The 17,593-nt window shown below is 40.9% G+C and overlaps 1 protein-coding gene across 1 annotated transcript in view; it reads left to right on the top strand.

The window, feature by feature from the left end:
- The first annotated feature begins 528 nt into the window (after positions 1-528).
- Positions 529-17,593, top strand: part of LOC122685964 (guanine nucleotide-binding protein G(q) subunit alpha) — a 303,372-nt gene continuing 286,307 nt past the window's right edge. The window contains exon 1 of the mRNA XM_043891012.1: positions 529-664. Coding sequence (XP_043746947.1) covers positions 529-664 — 136 coding nt within the window. The remainder of the gene's footprint in view (positions 665-17,593) is intronic.

Here is a 17,593-nt window from a genome sequence, read left to right as displayed (position 1 = left end):
GGCCGAGGGCGCCCGGGAGCCGTGTCAGGCGGCAGCCAGGAGCCGGCGCGCCAGGCGCGGGGAGCCGTCGGCGACCGCTCGCTGCGGGGACGCCCCGGTGGATGTGCTCTCGCCGCCGGGCGCACGGCTTAGGGGAGCCTCGGCGGCGGCGGCGGCGGCGGCGGCGCGGGGGGCGAGGCGGGCCGCCTGTTCCCGGGGAAGGAGGCGCGGGCGTCTGAGCGAGGCCGGGCGCGGCGGCCTTCCCTAGCGCGCCCCCCGAGCCAGCGCCCGCGGCCGCCTCCCGCGCCGGCCTCGCTCGTCCCGGCAGCCCGAGCCGCCACCACCCGCCGCACCCCCGGCCCACCTGGTGGCCCCGGCCCTCGCCGCGGCCCCCGCGGCGGTTTCCCGAGCTCGTCGTCCCGGACGCGCGCCCGGGCGGCGGGGGCTCGGCGGCCACCGCTGCCTCGGGGGAGCGAGGGCGGGAGGGTGTGTGTGCGCGCGTGTGAGCAGGGGGTGCCGGCGGGGCTGCAGCGGAGGCACTTTGGAAGAATGACTCTGGAGTCCATCATGGCGTGCTGCCTGAGCGAGGAGGCCAAGGAAGCCCGGCGGATCAACGACGAGATTGAGCGGCAGCTCCGCAGGGACAAGAGGGACGCCCGCCGGGAGCTCAAGCTGCTGCTGCTCGGTGAGTGCCGCCGCGGCCGGACGCAGCGGACCCTCCCGCCGGGCCTCTGCGCCCCCCGCCCACCATCCCCAGCCCCCGGACTGCGGCCCCGGCCCCCGGGCGCGGGCGGCTCGCCCCTGCCCTCCCCGGGCGCGGCCCCGGCCACTACCCGCACCCTGAAGGGCGCGCGCGCGCGTGCAGACACAGGCGCGCGCAGAGGGGTCGCGGCTGGCAGCCCGGGGCCTCGGCTTGTCCCTCGCGGTCGCCCCGAGGGCTGTGCACTCGGGGTGCCGGTTTGTCCGCTGTGCATCTGCTGAATGGCACAACGCTTCGGGGAGACGTGGGTGGGAAGGTGGGCAGGAGGACTGAACTTACAGTGTCGTGGCCGCGGCGCCCCGTGGGGCGGTGGAGCGGAGAACTGTGTGTGCGTGTGGCCTTAGGTGTCAAGCGGACCCAGGGCGTGCGGTGGGGTGGCCTGTGTGCATCCTTTATCCGTGCTTTTAGGGGTCGGGAGCGAATGGTGGAACGGTGGGCAGACTCGCGACTGGATTCTCTAAGGAGTGATGGTGAGGGAGCCGAGTGGTTGGCTCTCTGAAGAAAGGGGGCTAACGTATTCCGGGAGCGGGGAGGTGAGCAGATATATGTGTCACACGAGTGCGGTTCTCTAGCAACCAGACCTCCGACGGAGGGACCCAGAAGAGTTTCTTAATGGTGACAGGCGGGTTTCTAGTCTCCACCATCCCTTCCAGATAAAAGATGAGGGATACGGGAGGGTTGTGCTGTGTGGTTGTTGACAGCGATGGGTATCTTTTGTTTAATGTGGCAATCCAGATGTAGGCCTGAATTCACAATAGTTGCCAGTACAGCCTCTCAATTACTCTCAGGGAAACAAATAGAAACCTTTTGTTTAAAACGGACAGCATTTTAGTATCTTTGGAATCTGGGCTAGAAGGAAAACGGGAAGTGAACAGCAAAAAACGTCCCTTTAATCTCTAAAAAATAACCCACTATTCTGCCTTCACATTAAATTAGCAAGAAAATGCCATTTCTCCACTAGGAATTTTATTGATTATTATCTCTGGGAGAATGTTCAGAATCAACATTCAGGCCAGCACGACATAACTCTGAGCTATTGTGTTAGGAAGAACAGCTTTGCAGTAACAGGCCTGAAAAATGTCTGCACTCGTGTTCTGGATATTTGCGTGTATAATAAATAGGTTTCTCAGACATTTCTGGAAGAGAATAATGTCAATTCTGATTTGAGAAGCATGCATTTTCCTTCTTATCTTGAGCATTCCGTCTCCTGGTTCAAGGAACCAATTGCCTTTGGGAGGGAACTGCTTATGTACTGGATCGTTTGCAAGAAGGAACAAAACATAATGATCAGGAATGGTTACAAATGGTTAATTCACATGCCATGCTTCATGTCTTCATTTTGAAACCAGATTAGATAAATGTGCACATGTTTATAAAGAACAGAAGGCAAACCCTGGATAAAAGGGGCGGGCTTTAGGGAAGGAAGCCAGGGAAGGGGGAAACTGCTGTTGCAAAAGGAAGATCTTTTCATTTTTTTATGTTTATTCTCATTTTGAGCTACTTCTCATGGCTGAAAAGGTGAATATTTTCTGAATTCTCAAGATTGAGAAGAAACTAGAGTGGGTCGGAGACACGAATGGAGTTTAAGTGCATGATTAAGGGAAAAAGCATGTGTTTTAGAGAGACTTGAGGATGGTTTTTCTTTTGCCCTGTGTAGAGTCTTTATTTGTTTGTTTGGCTGTGAATAGGGCGTTTGAGGTCTCTCAGGCCAACCCCATTGCCTGAAATGTGGCAGCCCTGGGTTCCTAGCAGCTGAATTAGAGCTCAGGGAATTTGTCTGAGGGCCTGGGTTTGAATGTCTAGGAGGACTTTGGGGGAAATACCCACAGATGGATGCTTAGTTACATACTGTGGACTTAAGTAACATATTGTGCTTTTAAAAATGAACTTGGAGATAATTTTATAAGGACAAAAACTAAAGTAAAACAATTTTACCACTGAAGTGGTAGTGTGGAGAACTTTTTTTCTCCCCTTCTTATTAGATTGTTGACGAAGGTTTAGTACAGCCTCACCCCTGCCCCCTAATATGGCCTATTAGAAGTGGTAGAAAAATAGGACATCAGTTTAGCACCTACATTTATTAGCACTTTAAAAGTATACAACTTTTTGTTAGAAACCCAATCCCTAGACATCACGTAAGGTTTACTCCAGCTTCATGTTCTGGAGATGTTGCTTTTGTAACATAACTATTGCAGTACCTACACTATGTAGTCAGTGCTGTCTGCTCACTGTAGATTTGTGTGTGTCCTCATGATTTTTGAATCCAGGAGAGGCGTGATGGTTGGTTTGAATCAGGGAAGGTATCAAGAGGCGTTCCTTTTGAGGAATGCCTGATGTGCTGCTTTGATGAGTGCACTGAATCTTCATTCATGTAAATGAGGCCCTTCAAAAGATTCACCAATATTTTTAACTACTTTATTTAAATTAAGGGATCACCACTGTATTTTAATGAAATTCAATGTAAAATTATTTTCAAAGTAAATTTTAGTTCAAAGCATGACGCCATTTTAAGGAAAATGGGTGTATTTGGCAGGAGCCCCTTGTTAGTTCACATAATTAGCTAATTTTATATTGTGAAGAAATTAGAGAAAATAGTGGTTACCTGCCTAGATGAAAGCATGGCAGTGAAATTTGGGCTGCCTTGATACATAACCAGCAATTATGCCAATATGTTTCAAAGTCTATGATACTTACTTATTTTGATGCTTATTTTTAAAAAAGTGAAACTCAGAAACCTAGTGTCATAAAATATATTAAATTTTGAATTGTTTTCTTTATTCATTTTCTGAATTCATTTATGTTGGTATATTTATTTTCTTAGACACCTCAAAGAAAACTGTTTGTAGTCTACATAGATGTACAAGAGAATATTTTAATCTGAAGTTTTTATATACTTCCTAGATGTAATATACATTTCTTCCTTTAATGAATATTTATGAATATTAACTAAATATTTCTATTGGTGGTAGTAGGTCGCACTATTTAATATAATCTGTCTTTAAGTCTTTATAAAACAAGTGCCATTGAATACCTGCTTCTGGTCAATGATATTCTTCTGAAAATTTCAGCTTCTTAAAGATACATTTTTTTCTCCCCTTTAACATGTTCTTCTTTTACATGTTTTAAACTCTTTACTCTTCAGATCTTAATCATCAATAGAAAGATTTAGCAAAATGCTGTGTTTTTTTTTTTTTTTTAATTGATTGGATTCCACTTACTGAAGAGGCAAAGTTTAGGCCAGTTTTAGGTGAAAGAATATATGTTCTTGCTCTTCTAACTGAATTACAAATGTGGTTGGAAGTTTTCTTCCTATTCTAGACTGGAAGCTTAGGAGGGTAGGGACAGATTCTCTGTTGCACGCTGTAAAATCCCAGCTTCTAGCACAATCTCTAACTCATAGAGTGCTCTCAGTAAGTATTTATTGAATAAGTAAGCTTCTGTATAACCTTCCTAATAGAAATTGGGGCCATAAAACAATGAAGACATTATAGAGACGTGGAGAAATGTAGAGTTTTTCTTCTGTGGCAGAGGAAATCTTGACCTTTGAAAATAACTATATGTAACTGTTTGAGCCAATTGACTACAAATTAGTTTTGGGATCTGAAGTGTTAATGTAGGATGTTTTATTGCATAGTGCACCAGTATATTACAGTTCTGTGCTGGTTGCATTTGGAATGATAACAATCGTGTTTAAAATATGAAAGTTTAAAGGAAAAAAAAATCATACCATGTCTTGATTACTTTTTTTTTTTTGTATAGAGGCTAGCTTAACCCTCTCATCTTTATGCCATCTACTTTTCTCCATGACACACTCACCAGAGTGAATTTTTAAATTCTTTAGAGGACAGGTGGTGACTGAAGAGATTTTTACAACTTACCTATATATAATTACGTGAGAAGAACCACAGCGGTTAACTTTTAGGAAATGTAGAAAGAATGATTTTAATTTGAGCAATATACATTTGTACTGAAAACTGAACAGTTCCAGAGCAGGAAGGTACCTGGAAGGTGGGGAGTGTTGTGACAAATTTAGAGTATGTGGAGAGTTCATTCATACAGGTCTGGGTTAAGAACACCCAGCCCACCACCCCTCTGTAGAGCTCACTGGTGCACGGATGGGGGTGTTGATTGCTCAAGTTAACCTAGCGGTTACTTGGCTGTCTAGGATGGCTACTCAGAATTGCAGAATGAAAGCTTCCTTCTAAGCGACCCTAATAACAGAATCTCCCTGGAAATACCATAATATGGTGATTATGAGGCTGCTTTAAGATCAACCAATTTTATTTTTGCTACTCTTTTAGCTTCCAAGTGTTGAATATGTTTCTAAACGTCAGTATTTGTTTGAATGCATTTCCTCTTTTTTTTCTTTCCTTATTTTATTTTTTCTGGAAACAAAGTATTTATAGTTTGTATCTGAAAAGTGAAGTGGCAGCGTCCCTCATAAAAATCAAAACTGGAGCTCTGACCAAATAACAAAGACTTCAGAGTAAGATTTTTGCATTGAACCATGTAGATTCATTGTCTGGATCTGCCATATAACTGCCAATCTCATACTTATGTATTAATGTATTATTTCTTCATATGGGAATTTTGGGGGCAAATTACAACCCTACTGAACAATGAAGTTATCTAGTATATATCTATTCAAATATTTTTAGGTAAACTTAGGAAGGAGAATCAGAAGAATAATTTAGTAGCCATTTTGTTACAAATAAATTTTATAGCCTCTTTTTCAAAAAAGTCAAACAACCCAGCTGCACTTTATACGAGATGGCTTGTGTTCAATTTTCAGAGATGCCTATTAAATATAGTTATGATTTTTATTACAGATGAATTTTTAAGGACCTTAAACAGATTTTGCAGTTGTGAGACTGCGTGCTATGCTAAACTTAGCAGTAAAAAGGAACACATTTTTCTTCATGCTCCAGGCAAACTTATACTTGAAAAGAAACGAACAAGATTTGCCAAGGATGATTTTGATTCCAGCATTCATATTAGTTTTTTTTTTTTTTTAAGGGGAGGTTATTAGTTCTTTTGGTATTAATGGAAGTGTGGATTGAGTGTTGTAGAGGAAAAATAAGAGAGCTCAAAGGGTACATCTTGAAAGAGAGAGAAGCCATTTTAAGAAGGTTAGGATTGCTTTCTCCCTGAGAAGGTGGAGAGAATCTGTTTTCTCCAGACTCTGTTTTGGGTTGAGGGAAATGCAAGTATTTGTAACAAGAAATTTTAAGTGTAATTTTCTGGTTGAAGGGGGAGGGCAGTGACTTTTCAAAGGGAAACTTTTGTAATGGCTTTAAAGCAATGTTATGATCTCTGCAGAATTAATCCTAGGAAAGTGTGAAATAGTAATAGGAGGAAAAATGTGATTGTTGGTAATTAAATCTGTGGCAGTAACTGACTACAGTAAACAGTGAATGTTTTCTCGTTCTGCCGAATGGAGTAACATTAAAGAAAGAGCTATTCTCAGACCCAAACACTAGTTTGTGTGAACAGCTGTTACTAATAAAATTATAGGCAGTTGTTTGACAATCACCTATGATTTGTTACCTTACCGATATATAAAAAACCTGTCTGATTTCTTATCTACCATGTAATAAAAAGGAAAAAAAGGACCTAAATATTCTGTCATAAATGAGTTCATAAATCTTAGGTGGTCATGAATCTGGGCTTTATAAACAAAATAAACATCCATATCACAGTGTTGAGAACCAAAGACTGAATTCGCTAAATAGCTCTGGGGTTGACCTTTATACCTAGGCATAATTGCTGAAATCAGTGCAGAGTATTTTGTTAAGAGCCTAAGATTTCAATTTGAAGAACAAAATTAGTATTATTTAACTATAGAGTTATCAAGATTTTCAAATTCATTTATTTAACAAACACTTGCCAGTTTTGGGAAAACAAACATTTCCTCTAAAGTTTCTTTTTTTTTTTTTTTTAGCCAGATGTACCATAAGAAAGAACAGTTGCATACGGAATGCGGGTCAAGTGAACAGATATTAAGCACCTACTGTGTATAAAATAATGTGCTGTGTGAGACACACCCTTGTTTCTTATTTGCCGGCAGGAAAGACTACCAGCAGTTTTCACAGTCCTTGTTGTTTTACAGTTGACGCCCGCAGCCTGACATGTCCTTCTGGGTGTTATCCTTCCCGGTGCTGGCTTTTTGATTGGCTGTTAATACAAAGAAAAAGACAAAATAATCTGAAGGCCATTCTAGAAACTTCCCGGGGATTACACAACTGGGGAAGCAGATGGTCTTGAGAATTTGAACGCCTGAGTGATATATATTATTTCCTTGGAGCCGGCGTATCTTTTTTTTTCTTTTTTGCCTTTAACTGTGAGAAGCTGTTAGTGACCACTTGCCCTGTGTTTCTAGCTCAAGTGGGAGCTGTGTGTGTTTCTAAGATGCTCAGTCGTGTCTGACCCTTTGTGACCCCATGGACTGAACCCCCCCCCCCCCCCCCCCCGCCCCAGGCTCCTCTGTCCATGGAATTCTCCAGGCAGGAATCCTGGAGTGGGCAGTCGTTTCCTTCCTCGGGATCTTCCCGACCCAGGGATCTAACCTGGTCTCCTGGGTTTCAGGCAGGTCCTTTACCGTCTGAGACACCAAGGAAGCTACATGAGGACAAAGTTAGTGGCCCGTGTTTCTTGGGAACTCTGCGAAGCACCTTCTCTTGCTAGGTTTATGGAGACTCAGTATCTGGGAACTTGTGGATGTAGGACGATGGGGGCAGGGTGGGCAGCTGGGTTCTCAGAAGCAAGCAGAGCAATTGGAGGGAGTGAATTTAAACGTCTTGCTTTCTTCTAGTGGGTAAACGTCTTGCTTGCTTCTAATGGGTATCATTGATTTGTTCTCCATTTACCACACCTCTTTGTCCTTTTGTGGGCCACTTGGGGCATGGTAAAAGAAACTCTGTTTTAAAGGCAAAGTCATTTTTGTCTCTAAGCCTGCTTCTCATTCATTGTCTCAGGAAAATGATTCAGTTGAACATTTTCATAATTGTTGCAGGTTGAAAAGTCGATGGTAGTCTGTCCAGCAATTTGAATGGAAAATTGTTACATGGGTCCTTTTTGAAATTTGAAAATTCTACACACCTTTATTACAGAATTAATTTTGGATTGTGAGCAGTTTGACTGCTTTGAAAACAAAATAGTTTTTTCAAAGAAGTGTGTGATGGATTGTGGTGTGGTCAGAACCAGAATGTTTTTAATGCTATTATATTTCTCAAACTTCACAGAAGGGAACAATAATTGATCCACAAATTAAAAAGAATTAGAGTGAGACTTTATGTCTGTGTTGCAGGAAGTAGATAGTGATGTTTAGAAACATGTTCATGTATATTTCTGAGAGATAGCCTCATGTTTTTTCCCCCATTTGGAGAACTGAAATCGTGAATTAATTGCCTCTTTCCAAAATTCCACACCCCCCCCTTTTTTTTTCAATCATCATCACTTTGTAAATAATTGAAGGAGAGTTTTTCTTTTGCTTCTTTTATGGTTTTAAAGACTTTTTTTTTCATGGTTTTCATTTTTACTTTATGTCTTTTACATTTCTATTTGATGAAGAGGTGGGGAGGTGATTGGTGGTTTTTTCCATGTATTTCCTGGTGACTGCAGCTGAGCAATTGTTTCTAGAGAGAAATGTAGCAGTCTCATCCACCCATTACTCAGTCTTCCAGCTTTTTGCTGCAGGCCCCCCGAAAGAGCCTTCCATGGTATCCCACCCACCCATTTACTATTATCACCGCGTCCTTAACCAAACGCAAGGAGGGATTCCTTAGATTCTCTGGTGGGTGCATTTCTTTAAGATTTAGGGAACTTCCAAGTTGGTGCTTCTTTCAAACATCATGTGGCTGTGAGCTGGTGAGAGGGGAAGTTGGGTGCTTTAATGCATTAGAAGACACTTGCGAATGTGCTTTTAGGAGATGATTAACTTTCTGCAGCAACGCTATGGTCTGCAAAACAAAAGACGTTATCAAACAAAATGTAAAATTCTCCTTCCTTTTCCAGAGGGCGTGGAGTTGATATTGGTGCGGGTTACCAGCAGAAAGCTAGCGAGCCTGAGCTGGATATCTATCACAGGCCACCTGGTTTCAAAATAGGATGTAGTGCGTGTGCTAGAAGGGGAGAAGGAGCTGGGGTCCTGTGTTGGGTAATAGTGCGTCTTCCGCATTTGTTGATTTGAATGTCTTCACCTCACTTACTTGAGAGCTTTAAAACATCTCTTTCTGTGTTTCTTTCCCCATCGGGACAGTGGCTTGAGCGGCAGCCTTTGCTTTCATTGTACCCAGTCAGTCTGAGTAGCTTTTTGTTTTATTTATTTTTTAAGGTAGAGATGCAATGAAATTTCCTTGCCATGTGAACTGATATTTTAAGATCTACACTTTACAGAGCTCCTTCGTTATATTACAGGTTCTTTCTGCAAATGGCAGATGCAATTTTCCTCTTGTCCTAAAGAGCTGACCCATTTCCTTTGACTTGTTCTAATAATATAGGATGACTTTAATTCTTGTTCCTGGTTTGCCCTTAAAAGAATGCTGGGATACTTGTTAGGATTTTAACTCTCGTTTCTCTCTGACTCTTGTTGAATACCGGTAAATAATGCAAAAACAAGGACACCCTGGCTTTGTAAGAGTTTATTTGAGCAAACCATGAAATACTCCTACGGCTCTGCACGTTGCTGCAGTCATGAGTATCTTTTCTAAAGCCCGTAACTGAAAGGCCATCGGGAGCTCCTACCCTACCTCTCTGAACTAACCCAAGGGTGTTTTGTTCCCTTGTTTCTATAGAAACCCACAGAACGCAGAGATTGGACCACATCTAAGGGCTGTTTGAACTTTGAAGCTTTCTTTGCTTCCCCTCTGCAGCTTTGGCATCTCGGCCGCTTGGCAGCCCCTCTTACCCCTGGACAAGGCTCCTGAGACTCCGCCTCCCAGGAGTGATCAGCTCCCATGGGAGGCATCGCCAGGTCAGGTGGGCTCCTCCTGGCCTCTCTCCCTCTCCTCTCTTCCCCACAGGCAGCCACAGATGGCTTGGAGAGTTCTGGGCCAGAGCTGTGAGGTGGCGTTAGCGAGTCTGCCGGGAGCTGCCCTGGTGCTGCCTGGCACACTGCTGATAGTTTCCCTGCCTCCTCGGGGGTGGTATCAGAAGCCTCCTGTCATATCAGCATGGGTCTCTTGCTTCCTGTAGGAAGGGCGACATCCTAGGAGACACGGAGGCTCGGTGCTCCGGAGCGGCCCTGCTCAGGCTGTGTGTGTTTTCTTAGATACTCTTAGGATTCACTCCTCCTCCTCCTCCTTCACTCACCTTTAAGTCATGCTTTTCATTTGCTTGCAAGGAATCTCTGCTGCCCAAGTGCCTTTCTGCCCTTTTGCAGTGACAGGTTGGCTCTTTGACCCTGGGCATTGGGTGCGCCTCACACACCTTAGTGGAGCATGTTGGGGGATGCTTTGGATTTGGAGCCAGTGGGTCCTTTTTCCAGGGCTTTCTAGGAAATATTTAGAGTTAACCCTTGGATGGACCACCTGTGTCCTTTTCTTCTTCCATTATGGTGCCCATTTTTTTCCTTGGGGCTTTCATTGAAACCAAAAGAATAGATAAGGATTGATACATTCATACTATGAAGTAAGACATTTCGTATTTTTTTGAAATGTATTTGTATGTGTGTACACTCACATACACGCATTTCTGTGGCCTCTGAACTGCACATAATTGTCATGACCATGATCAGAGAAACTTCCTATGTCCCTTGTCTGCAATCTGACGAAAGGGCTGTGTGACCGAAGAAGGAACAGCTGGACTCAAACCCTAGCTTTGGAGAAGCATTGTTACAAGAGCCCAGACCCACTGGAGGTGCCAGGCGGCCTCTGCATTCCTTGACCCTACTTTCCTCCTGGCCCACGGCTGTCTCATTATCTTATCAGCTCCAGGCTCATTTACCTTGATTTCAGATTTGGAATGGGACAGGTGCAGGGAAACAGGAGAACAGCTGCAGGTGAGGGAGAGTGATGGGGGATACTGAGGGGCTTGGCAGGGCAGAGGATATTGCTGCTTGTAGGGGTGGGGTAGCCAGGTGCTCCTTAAGCTCTGGAGGGGAGGGTGGGGAGCAGAGCAGAGGGGCTCTGCGCTGTGCCTTGACTTGGCCACACCAGCCAGGCCAAGCCCGGCCAATGCAGCGTCCACTTCTCGGCTCCACTCACTCAGCTCCCTACCGAGTTTCTGCACTGTCGTCACATCTCCCATGCCCTTCCTCTCCCAGACCATGGGTTTGGGAGGTGAGCATGTGTAGACGTCTGGGTTGCATGGGAGGCGTTTTTGTTGCATGCACTCTTTAGGTCCTTCTGCTTCCAGAGGCGGTTGGATAGCTGAGGTCAGACTGTGTTCTGAGGAAAACCATTCACACGTTAAAAGGACGGGTTACAACCAGGCTCCTCCAAGTATTTTTTTGTTGTTGTGTTAGCTGGTTAAGGTGATAGAAATGCATCTATTACTGTATCGGGAACTCCGCTAATCTGGTAACGGGTTATTAGGACGTCTCTTGCTCAGGAAATCTGCTCTCTCAGTGGCTTGCTTCTCCTACAGTAGAGTGCCTTTTCAGTTGCCCGAGGCAGTAAGATAAATTGTATCATGAGATATTCTTGCCAGTGGATTCTTGCTCGGGTGGAGTGATGTAATATAGAAGTCATTTGTAATTTTTAGCTGAGAAGGGCACCTGTGTGTTGGTTGTGTTCTCTTAGGAGCTGTTCACATTCTGGGCTGTCATATCCAAGTCCAGGGAGTAGATCATTCAGGGTCCCTAAAGTCTCTTTACAACCATCATGCAAAATGGGCTTCATTTGTCCATAATATAATTAAGTGGATTTCTTGATTCAAAATGTAGGCAAATATATTTTGAATAATTTGAATAATTTTGAATAATTTGAGAGCAGAGCTAATGAATGCTGAAACAAAAAGATACTTGAAATCAGCCTCTATTTTTTATTAGAGGCTGATCTAATTCTAATCATTCCCTGTGGATTAAGAGCTAATGAATTACCATAGTATTGGCTTCTCTCGAGCCAACCTTGGGCCAGACATGGATTCTAGAGGTGGCAGGGTGTTGATGTGTTCAAGGAGTAATGAATGGGATAACCTCTGCACATCCTATGACGTGTTGAGTCACCATCTAAGATGTTGTCTGAAGCACATTAGAAATGACTAGAACATCTGGGGCACATGTCAACTCTTGTAATGAGGGGTCTCCTTGGTTTCCATCTTCTGGTCAGAGGAGATACCTGTATCTTGCTTGATCAGTTTCAGAGAAGTAATTTGTATTTCCCCATCCATATGATTCTTGACAAAGGATTGCATTTTAATGGAGGAAGTCATTAGACTTCATTAATAGTTCTTCAGGGAAATCTTGTCTCCAAATACATTTTCACAGAAGTCACCAGATACATCGTTTGAGAAACACATTTTCTGTAGGGCTTTGCACTCCAGACCGTGCTTATGGGAACAGGGATTCTTGTCCAGGGTTTTTCTAAATCCCTAGGGTCTATCTGAATTGCTACTCAAATTGCAATATATCCTTCCCAGAATTAAAGTGTTATGCATCACTAATACGGAATCACATCATCACACAGTGATTTATTTTTTCTATTAAAAAATATTCTTTCTTTATATATCTTCAAGCAGTATGCTACTGCCTGAATTTACATTGCTTTTTATTCTCCTTTTAAAATGAAATAGTGAAAAGCATTTGAGATATACATCCTCTGATGATATGGTTGTTTAAGGTTTAATAATGAAACAGACTATAGTATTGAATAGACAGTCAAAGTTTGAGACAAGGAGTACTTTTCTTCCAAATAAGAATTTTCTTACATGATTAAGAATTACATTTTGTTATTTTCATGGCCTTTGAAATGACTGTTCATAATATTTTTTGTTGTGTTTTTCAGTGTTTTTGAAATTTTATGAATAATGCAGTATATTAGACAAAATATGAAAAATGTTTTAAAGTTTATTCATAAGTTTATCTAAATGTACCATTCTGATGCAAAAAAACATGATTTTTTGTTTTTTATATATTCCTTTCTAGACTGTTTTATTTTTATGTTTCTTGTATGGATGTAATCACACTGTACAATTTAACATGTAAGTGTTTTCTGTGTGCCTATATAAACTTCATATTAATATTTAGAATTGGTGTATAATATTCTGTTAGAGGGTATATATTAATTTGCTTGCTTACTTTTTTTTTTTCAGCATTTAGATTTCTCCCAGTGTTTCAATTTTCCAATAACACTGTAATGAAGTTCTTGGCATAGATCGCATTTTTTAAAAACACACACAGTTGCATACTTTTGTTAGAATAGATACATAGAACTGTTTCTTCTAAGTTAGAGGATATGAAAAATTTTACAACTCTTGATTACATACACCTTAAACATATCCTGAAATGATTGTGTATAATTTGCAACATCATGAATGTTATAATAAAATTATAATAAATTAGTAGGCATGCACTGAAGACATGTGCTTATTTGATCACTGGTAAGATTGACCATTTCCTGTGTGTTTGTTTCTAGTTGAATTCCTTAGTTTGTAAGTTGTCTCTTCATTTCCTCTGCCTGTTTGTGAACTCTGAGCTTACAATGAAATCAGCCTTTTTCATGTTTACTGCAAATAACTTAATCCCCGTCTGTTGTTTTTCTTTTACTTTGTTCTGTATTTAATACAGAAGTTTTTAATTACTTTGAAGCCAAATCTGGTGATTTTTTGCTATTCTCTTTTAAAATAAAAATCTTAATCTGGTTTAGATACTCCACAAAAACCAGATTTGCTGTTCTTGTTATGGATGAAACTCGATTGAATATAATGTTTACACATCACTGTTGTATGGTTCTTTTTCTTTCAAAATGAAAATGAAATGCATACACATAAATTTACAACATCCCAAATTATACAACATAAGTTGTTCTGTATGTGCTTGGCTCTTTTCATCTAGTAATATGTAATGGATATCTTGCCATTTAATATAAATCTTTTGTATCATATTTATAGCTTTTTAGTGTTGCAGTGTGTTTTTGTTACTGGTCCAGTGTATTAGGAAGCAAGCAGTGGTGTGCTGTGGCTAGCTTGCACCTTCTCATCAAAGCCAGTTTTATACCTTTCTTCTCAACTCTGCATTCACTGACTTCATTTTGGTAGCTTATGAAATAGCCATGATTGGGGTATTCACACCACAGAAATAGGCTAATATTATGAATAAGAGCTCTCCCTTACCCACGCTTGCAAAACTAGTTAAAAATTTGCCAGCACACCACCCCTGTATGCCAGCATACCTGACCCCTTCTTAATATATATTTAGTTTGAGGCTATTAAATTTTTTTCATAATCACTGCTCAATATTGTAGGGGATCCATCTTTGTACATTTATATGTTCAGATAAGTTCCTCAAAGTTGTATCATTAGTTCAATGATAGGCTTATTTAACATTTTGATACACATTACCACCATCTGCCTTTTAGAAAGGTTGTGTTGGTTTATTTCCCACCTCTAATTTATGTTAGTAACTGTTTTGGCACATTTTATTATCATTAGATTTTTATTAATCTGATGGGCAAAAAAAAATTCTTGCGTTTATTGAATTTCTGTTATAAAGTCTTCAATTTCTTTTCTAAACTGTCTGTTTACAAAAATAACTAACAGGTGCCTCTATCTACTATTTAGTTTAGGTTTCAGGTTTACTTTAGGTTTAGTTAGATTTTTTAAACCACTTTTAGCTTCAACTTTAATAACTGAGATAGATATTTCTAAAAAATTGACCTTTTTGTCTATCCATAGACAAAATGGAGTGCCCTAGGATGAATATCTCCAAGGGAAAAATAAAACAGAACTGATAAGGTTTGGCCGTGTGCAAAATTGTACCATAATACAAAAGCTTTTACTTGTAATGAAGTCCAGTTTATATTTTTTCTTTTGTTGTTGATGCGTTTTGTGTCACATATTGCTAAATCCAAGGATACAAAGATTTACCTCCACGTTTTCTTCTAAGAGATGTATGCGTGTATGCCTGCTAAGTCGCTTCAGTCATGTCTGACTCTTTACAACCCTATGGCCTGTAACCTGCCAGGCTTTGCAGTAATACGGGATTCTCTAGGCAAGAATACTAGGCCATGCCCAGCTCCAGGGGATCTTCTGGACCCAGGGATCGAACCTGCGTCTCTTACGTCTCCAGCATTGGCAGGCAGGTTTTTTAACCCGTGGCACTACCAGGGAAACCCCAAAAGTTGTATAGTTTTAGATTTTACATTTAGGTCTTTGATCCACATTGAGTTGATTTTTGTATATGGTGTGAGGTAGGGTTATGATTTCATTCTTTTGTAAGTGGATATGTAGTTGTAACAGCATCATTTGTTGAAAAGACATTCTTTTTCCATTGTATAGTCTTGATACCCTTATTAATTTATTTTGCCTTATTTTTATTACTTTCGTAGTGTAGGTTTATTTGGTTGTACTTTTAAAATTTTCTTGAAATTCTTAGATTATTTTAACATTTTATTGATTTAAATTGGAAGTGTTTAAAGCTTTGAATTTTTCTGCTTGTTACTACCTAATGTTCATATCATTCTTTTTTTTTTTATTTTTTTTTTCATATCATTCTTTTATAGACATTCTAAATTTATGATTTTTGTCTTTGAACCAGGATTAAGACAGTTTAAAATTTTCCAAGTGGTTGTGATTTTTTTTCAGCCCTTGTTATTTATTCTTTGTCTGACATCATTTTGATAACAGATTGTGGTCAGTATTGTTTTTACTTTTTGAAGTTTGTTATAGACCAATATGTAGTCAGTTTTTGTTCTATGGATACATGTATATATTATATATAAAATAAAAGAAATATGTTGTGTTATTTAATTTTACTGCTTATATTTGGCTTCATTTCTCCATTCTTGTGTGATTTAAGTTTCTTGTGAGCAACACTGATCTGGCAGTGGTTGGCATATAAATGTGAAGTGTCAGTAAGTACATTTTGAATGACTGCAGCGCCTGCTACACATATTTGATGTTCTGATTTCATTTTTAAGTTCTTCAATATTTTTATTTTTTCCTCCTTATTTCCTTTTTTAAAGCCTCCGACAATTTCTTTCTATGTTATTTTATTTCTTTACTATCCTATTTCAAACACTTCACATTTCCTTCAATTCTCTTAATAGCAGAGAACAGTTATATTCTTAGTTTTTGTCTTCTGTTTCCTAGAGTAAGTCTTCTAGAGTGTTCTCTTTCTTTTCTTTCTTCACGTTCTGTGCCTTGTCTTCCTTTTTGCTTAGGAATGCTCCAAATTTTGTCTGGCCCCACTGTTTGTCCAAAAATAGTGTGGGTGGAATCTCATTGACTTCCTTCCCTATTTGTCTTGGGCCTAAGTGTGTCTTTCTCTTAGCACTTGAGCTGGCAGCCTGGAAGATGATAGTATATATTCTATTTTTAGCATTCAGTTGTTGGAGTGAGGTGGTGTTATAGGGTCTGTGGCATCGGGCAGCTTCAATCTGTGGGCTTTGCTTCTTAATTTTGCTGTATTTTACAACCAGTTCCATTTTCCTTTTCCTTTTGGGTGTGCCACCATTTTGATGAGAAATTATTCTCATTGATGAAGGATGATGCCTTTTGTGGGATTTTTGTTCTGCGCATCTGTTGGCTATATTTCTCCATATCCTTAGACCACTTTGCATAGGAGGCCTGCTCTCAGCCCTCAGCACTGCCAGGTCAGAGGGAGAGATTGGGATTGCTTGGCTGTACAGTGTCTCCTTAGCCCCTCTGCTCGGTGAGGTGAGTTTCAGTAGGATGTTACTTACTTCTCCAAGTTGAGGGATACCAGGAAGTCTTTCGGAACCTTGGCTACTTGATTCCCTCAAACTACACTGTTTTACCAGCAGAAGAGCTGTGCATTGACCCCAGCAGATTTGTAGCCTACTTGTATTGCTTCTGGTTGATAAGTCCTTTGCTATTATTAACGAAGATGAGATTTCTTCTCTACTTTTTTTCTTTATGTACATTTTGAGGGATGGAAAGGAAGTTGTTGTTGTTGTTTTTAAGAGCACTTTGCCTTCTTTCCAGGAAGTCTGCTTTATGAGTCTCAATGACTATAATTAACACATGTGAAGTCTTTCATAGAGAGTTATAATTACAGCATCTCTTATATGCTTTAAAGTCCAAGCTTGCAGCCCGTACTTGAGTCACCTCTGTAAGATCTCCCAATTTATTATTTTGTTCTCATCTATGTTCAGTGGTAGGAATATCATCCCCCCAAGAGGAATAAATTCTCTTCCGTCATCTGTGTTGCTTAGAAAATATTTGTATACTGGGCTGAAAACTATCCTGAAACTAGTTTCATCAATCCCTTGAGGACACGGGGCCTCTCAGAGCCCCTGGAACACATCTACTTTTCCAAATACTCGAAGTTGTCCTCATGACATACCTGGTGTTTGCCGCCTTCTTTACGTTTGACATTGTGAGTTCTCTCATTTCTCATAAGGCAGGAATAACATCTTGCCCTTTATCATTCTAGTTGTTTTCTTAAAAAAGAAAAACAAAAAACCCAAGTGGAATCTAACACTTGAGGTATGTTTTTATGAAGTCAGAGTAGTATCTTTTCCCGAACTGAGACACATGTGACTTCAGAAATCTTTGTCCTTTGTCTAAGCAAATCACCCCAAGAAATAAAGCAATATTGAGCACAGAGGGCATCTGTAACTTTCCTCTACCAATACCGTGACGATTCTTATAATTGTTCTTCAATACAGAACTATTTATTTGTAGCTCTGTTTTTGACTTGTGGTCTCCTATGATCTGCATACAAGCCTCTGCGTT

This window comes from Cervus elaphus, chromosome 29 (genome assembly GCF_910594005.1).
Source record: "Cervus elaphus chromosome 29, mCerEla1.1, whole genome shotgun sequence".
NCBI classification, from domain to species: Eukaryota; Metazoa; Chordata; class Mammalia; order Artiodactyla; family Cervidae; genus Cervus; species Cervus elaphus.
Note: the sequence above shows the minus strand (reverse complement) of the source record. Positions and strands in the feature narration are given on the sequence as shown.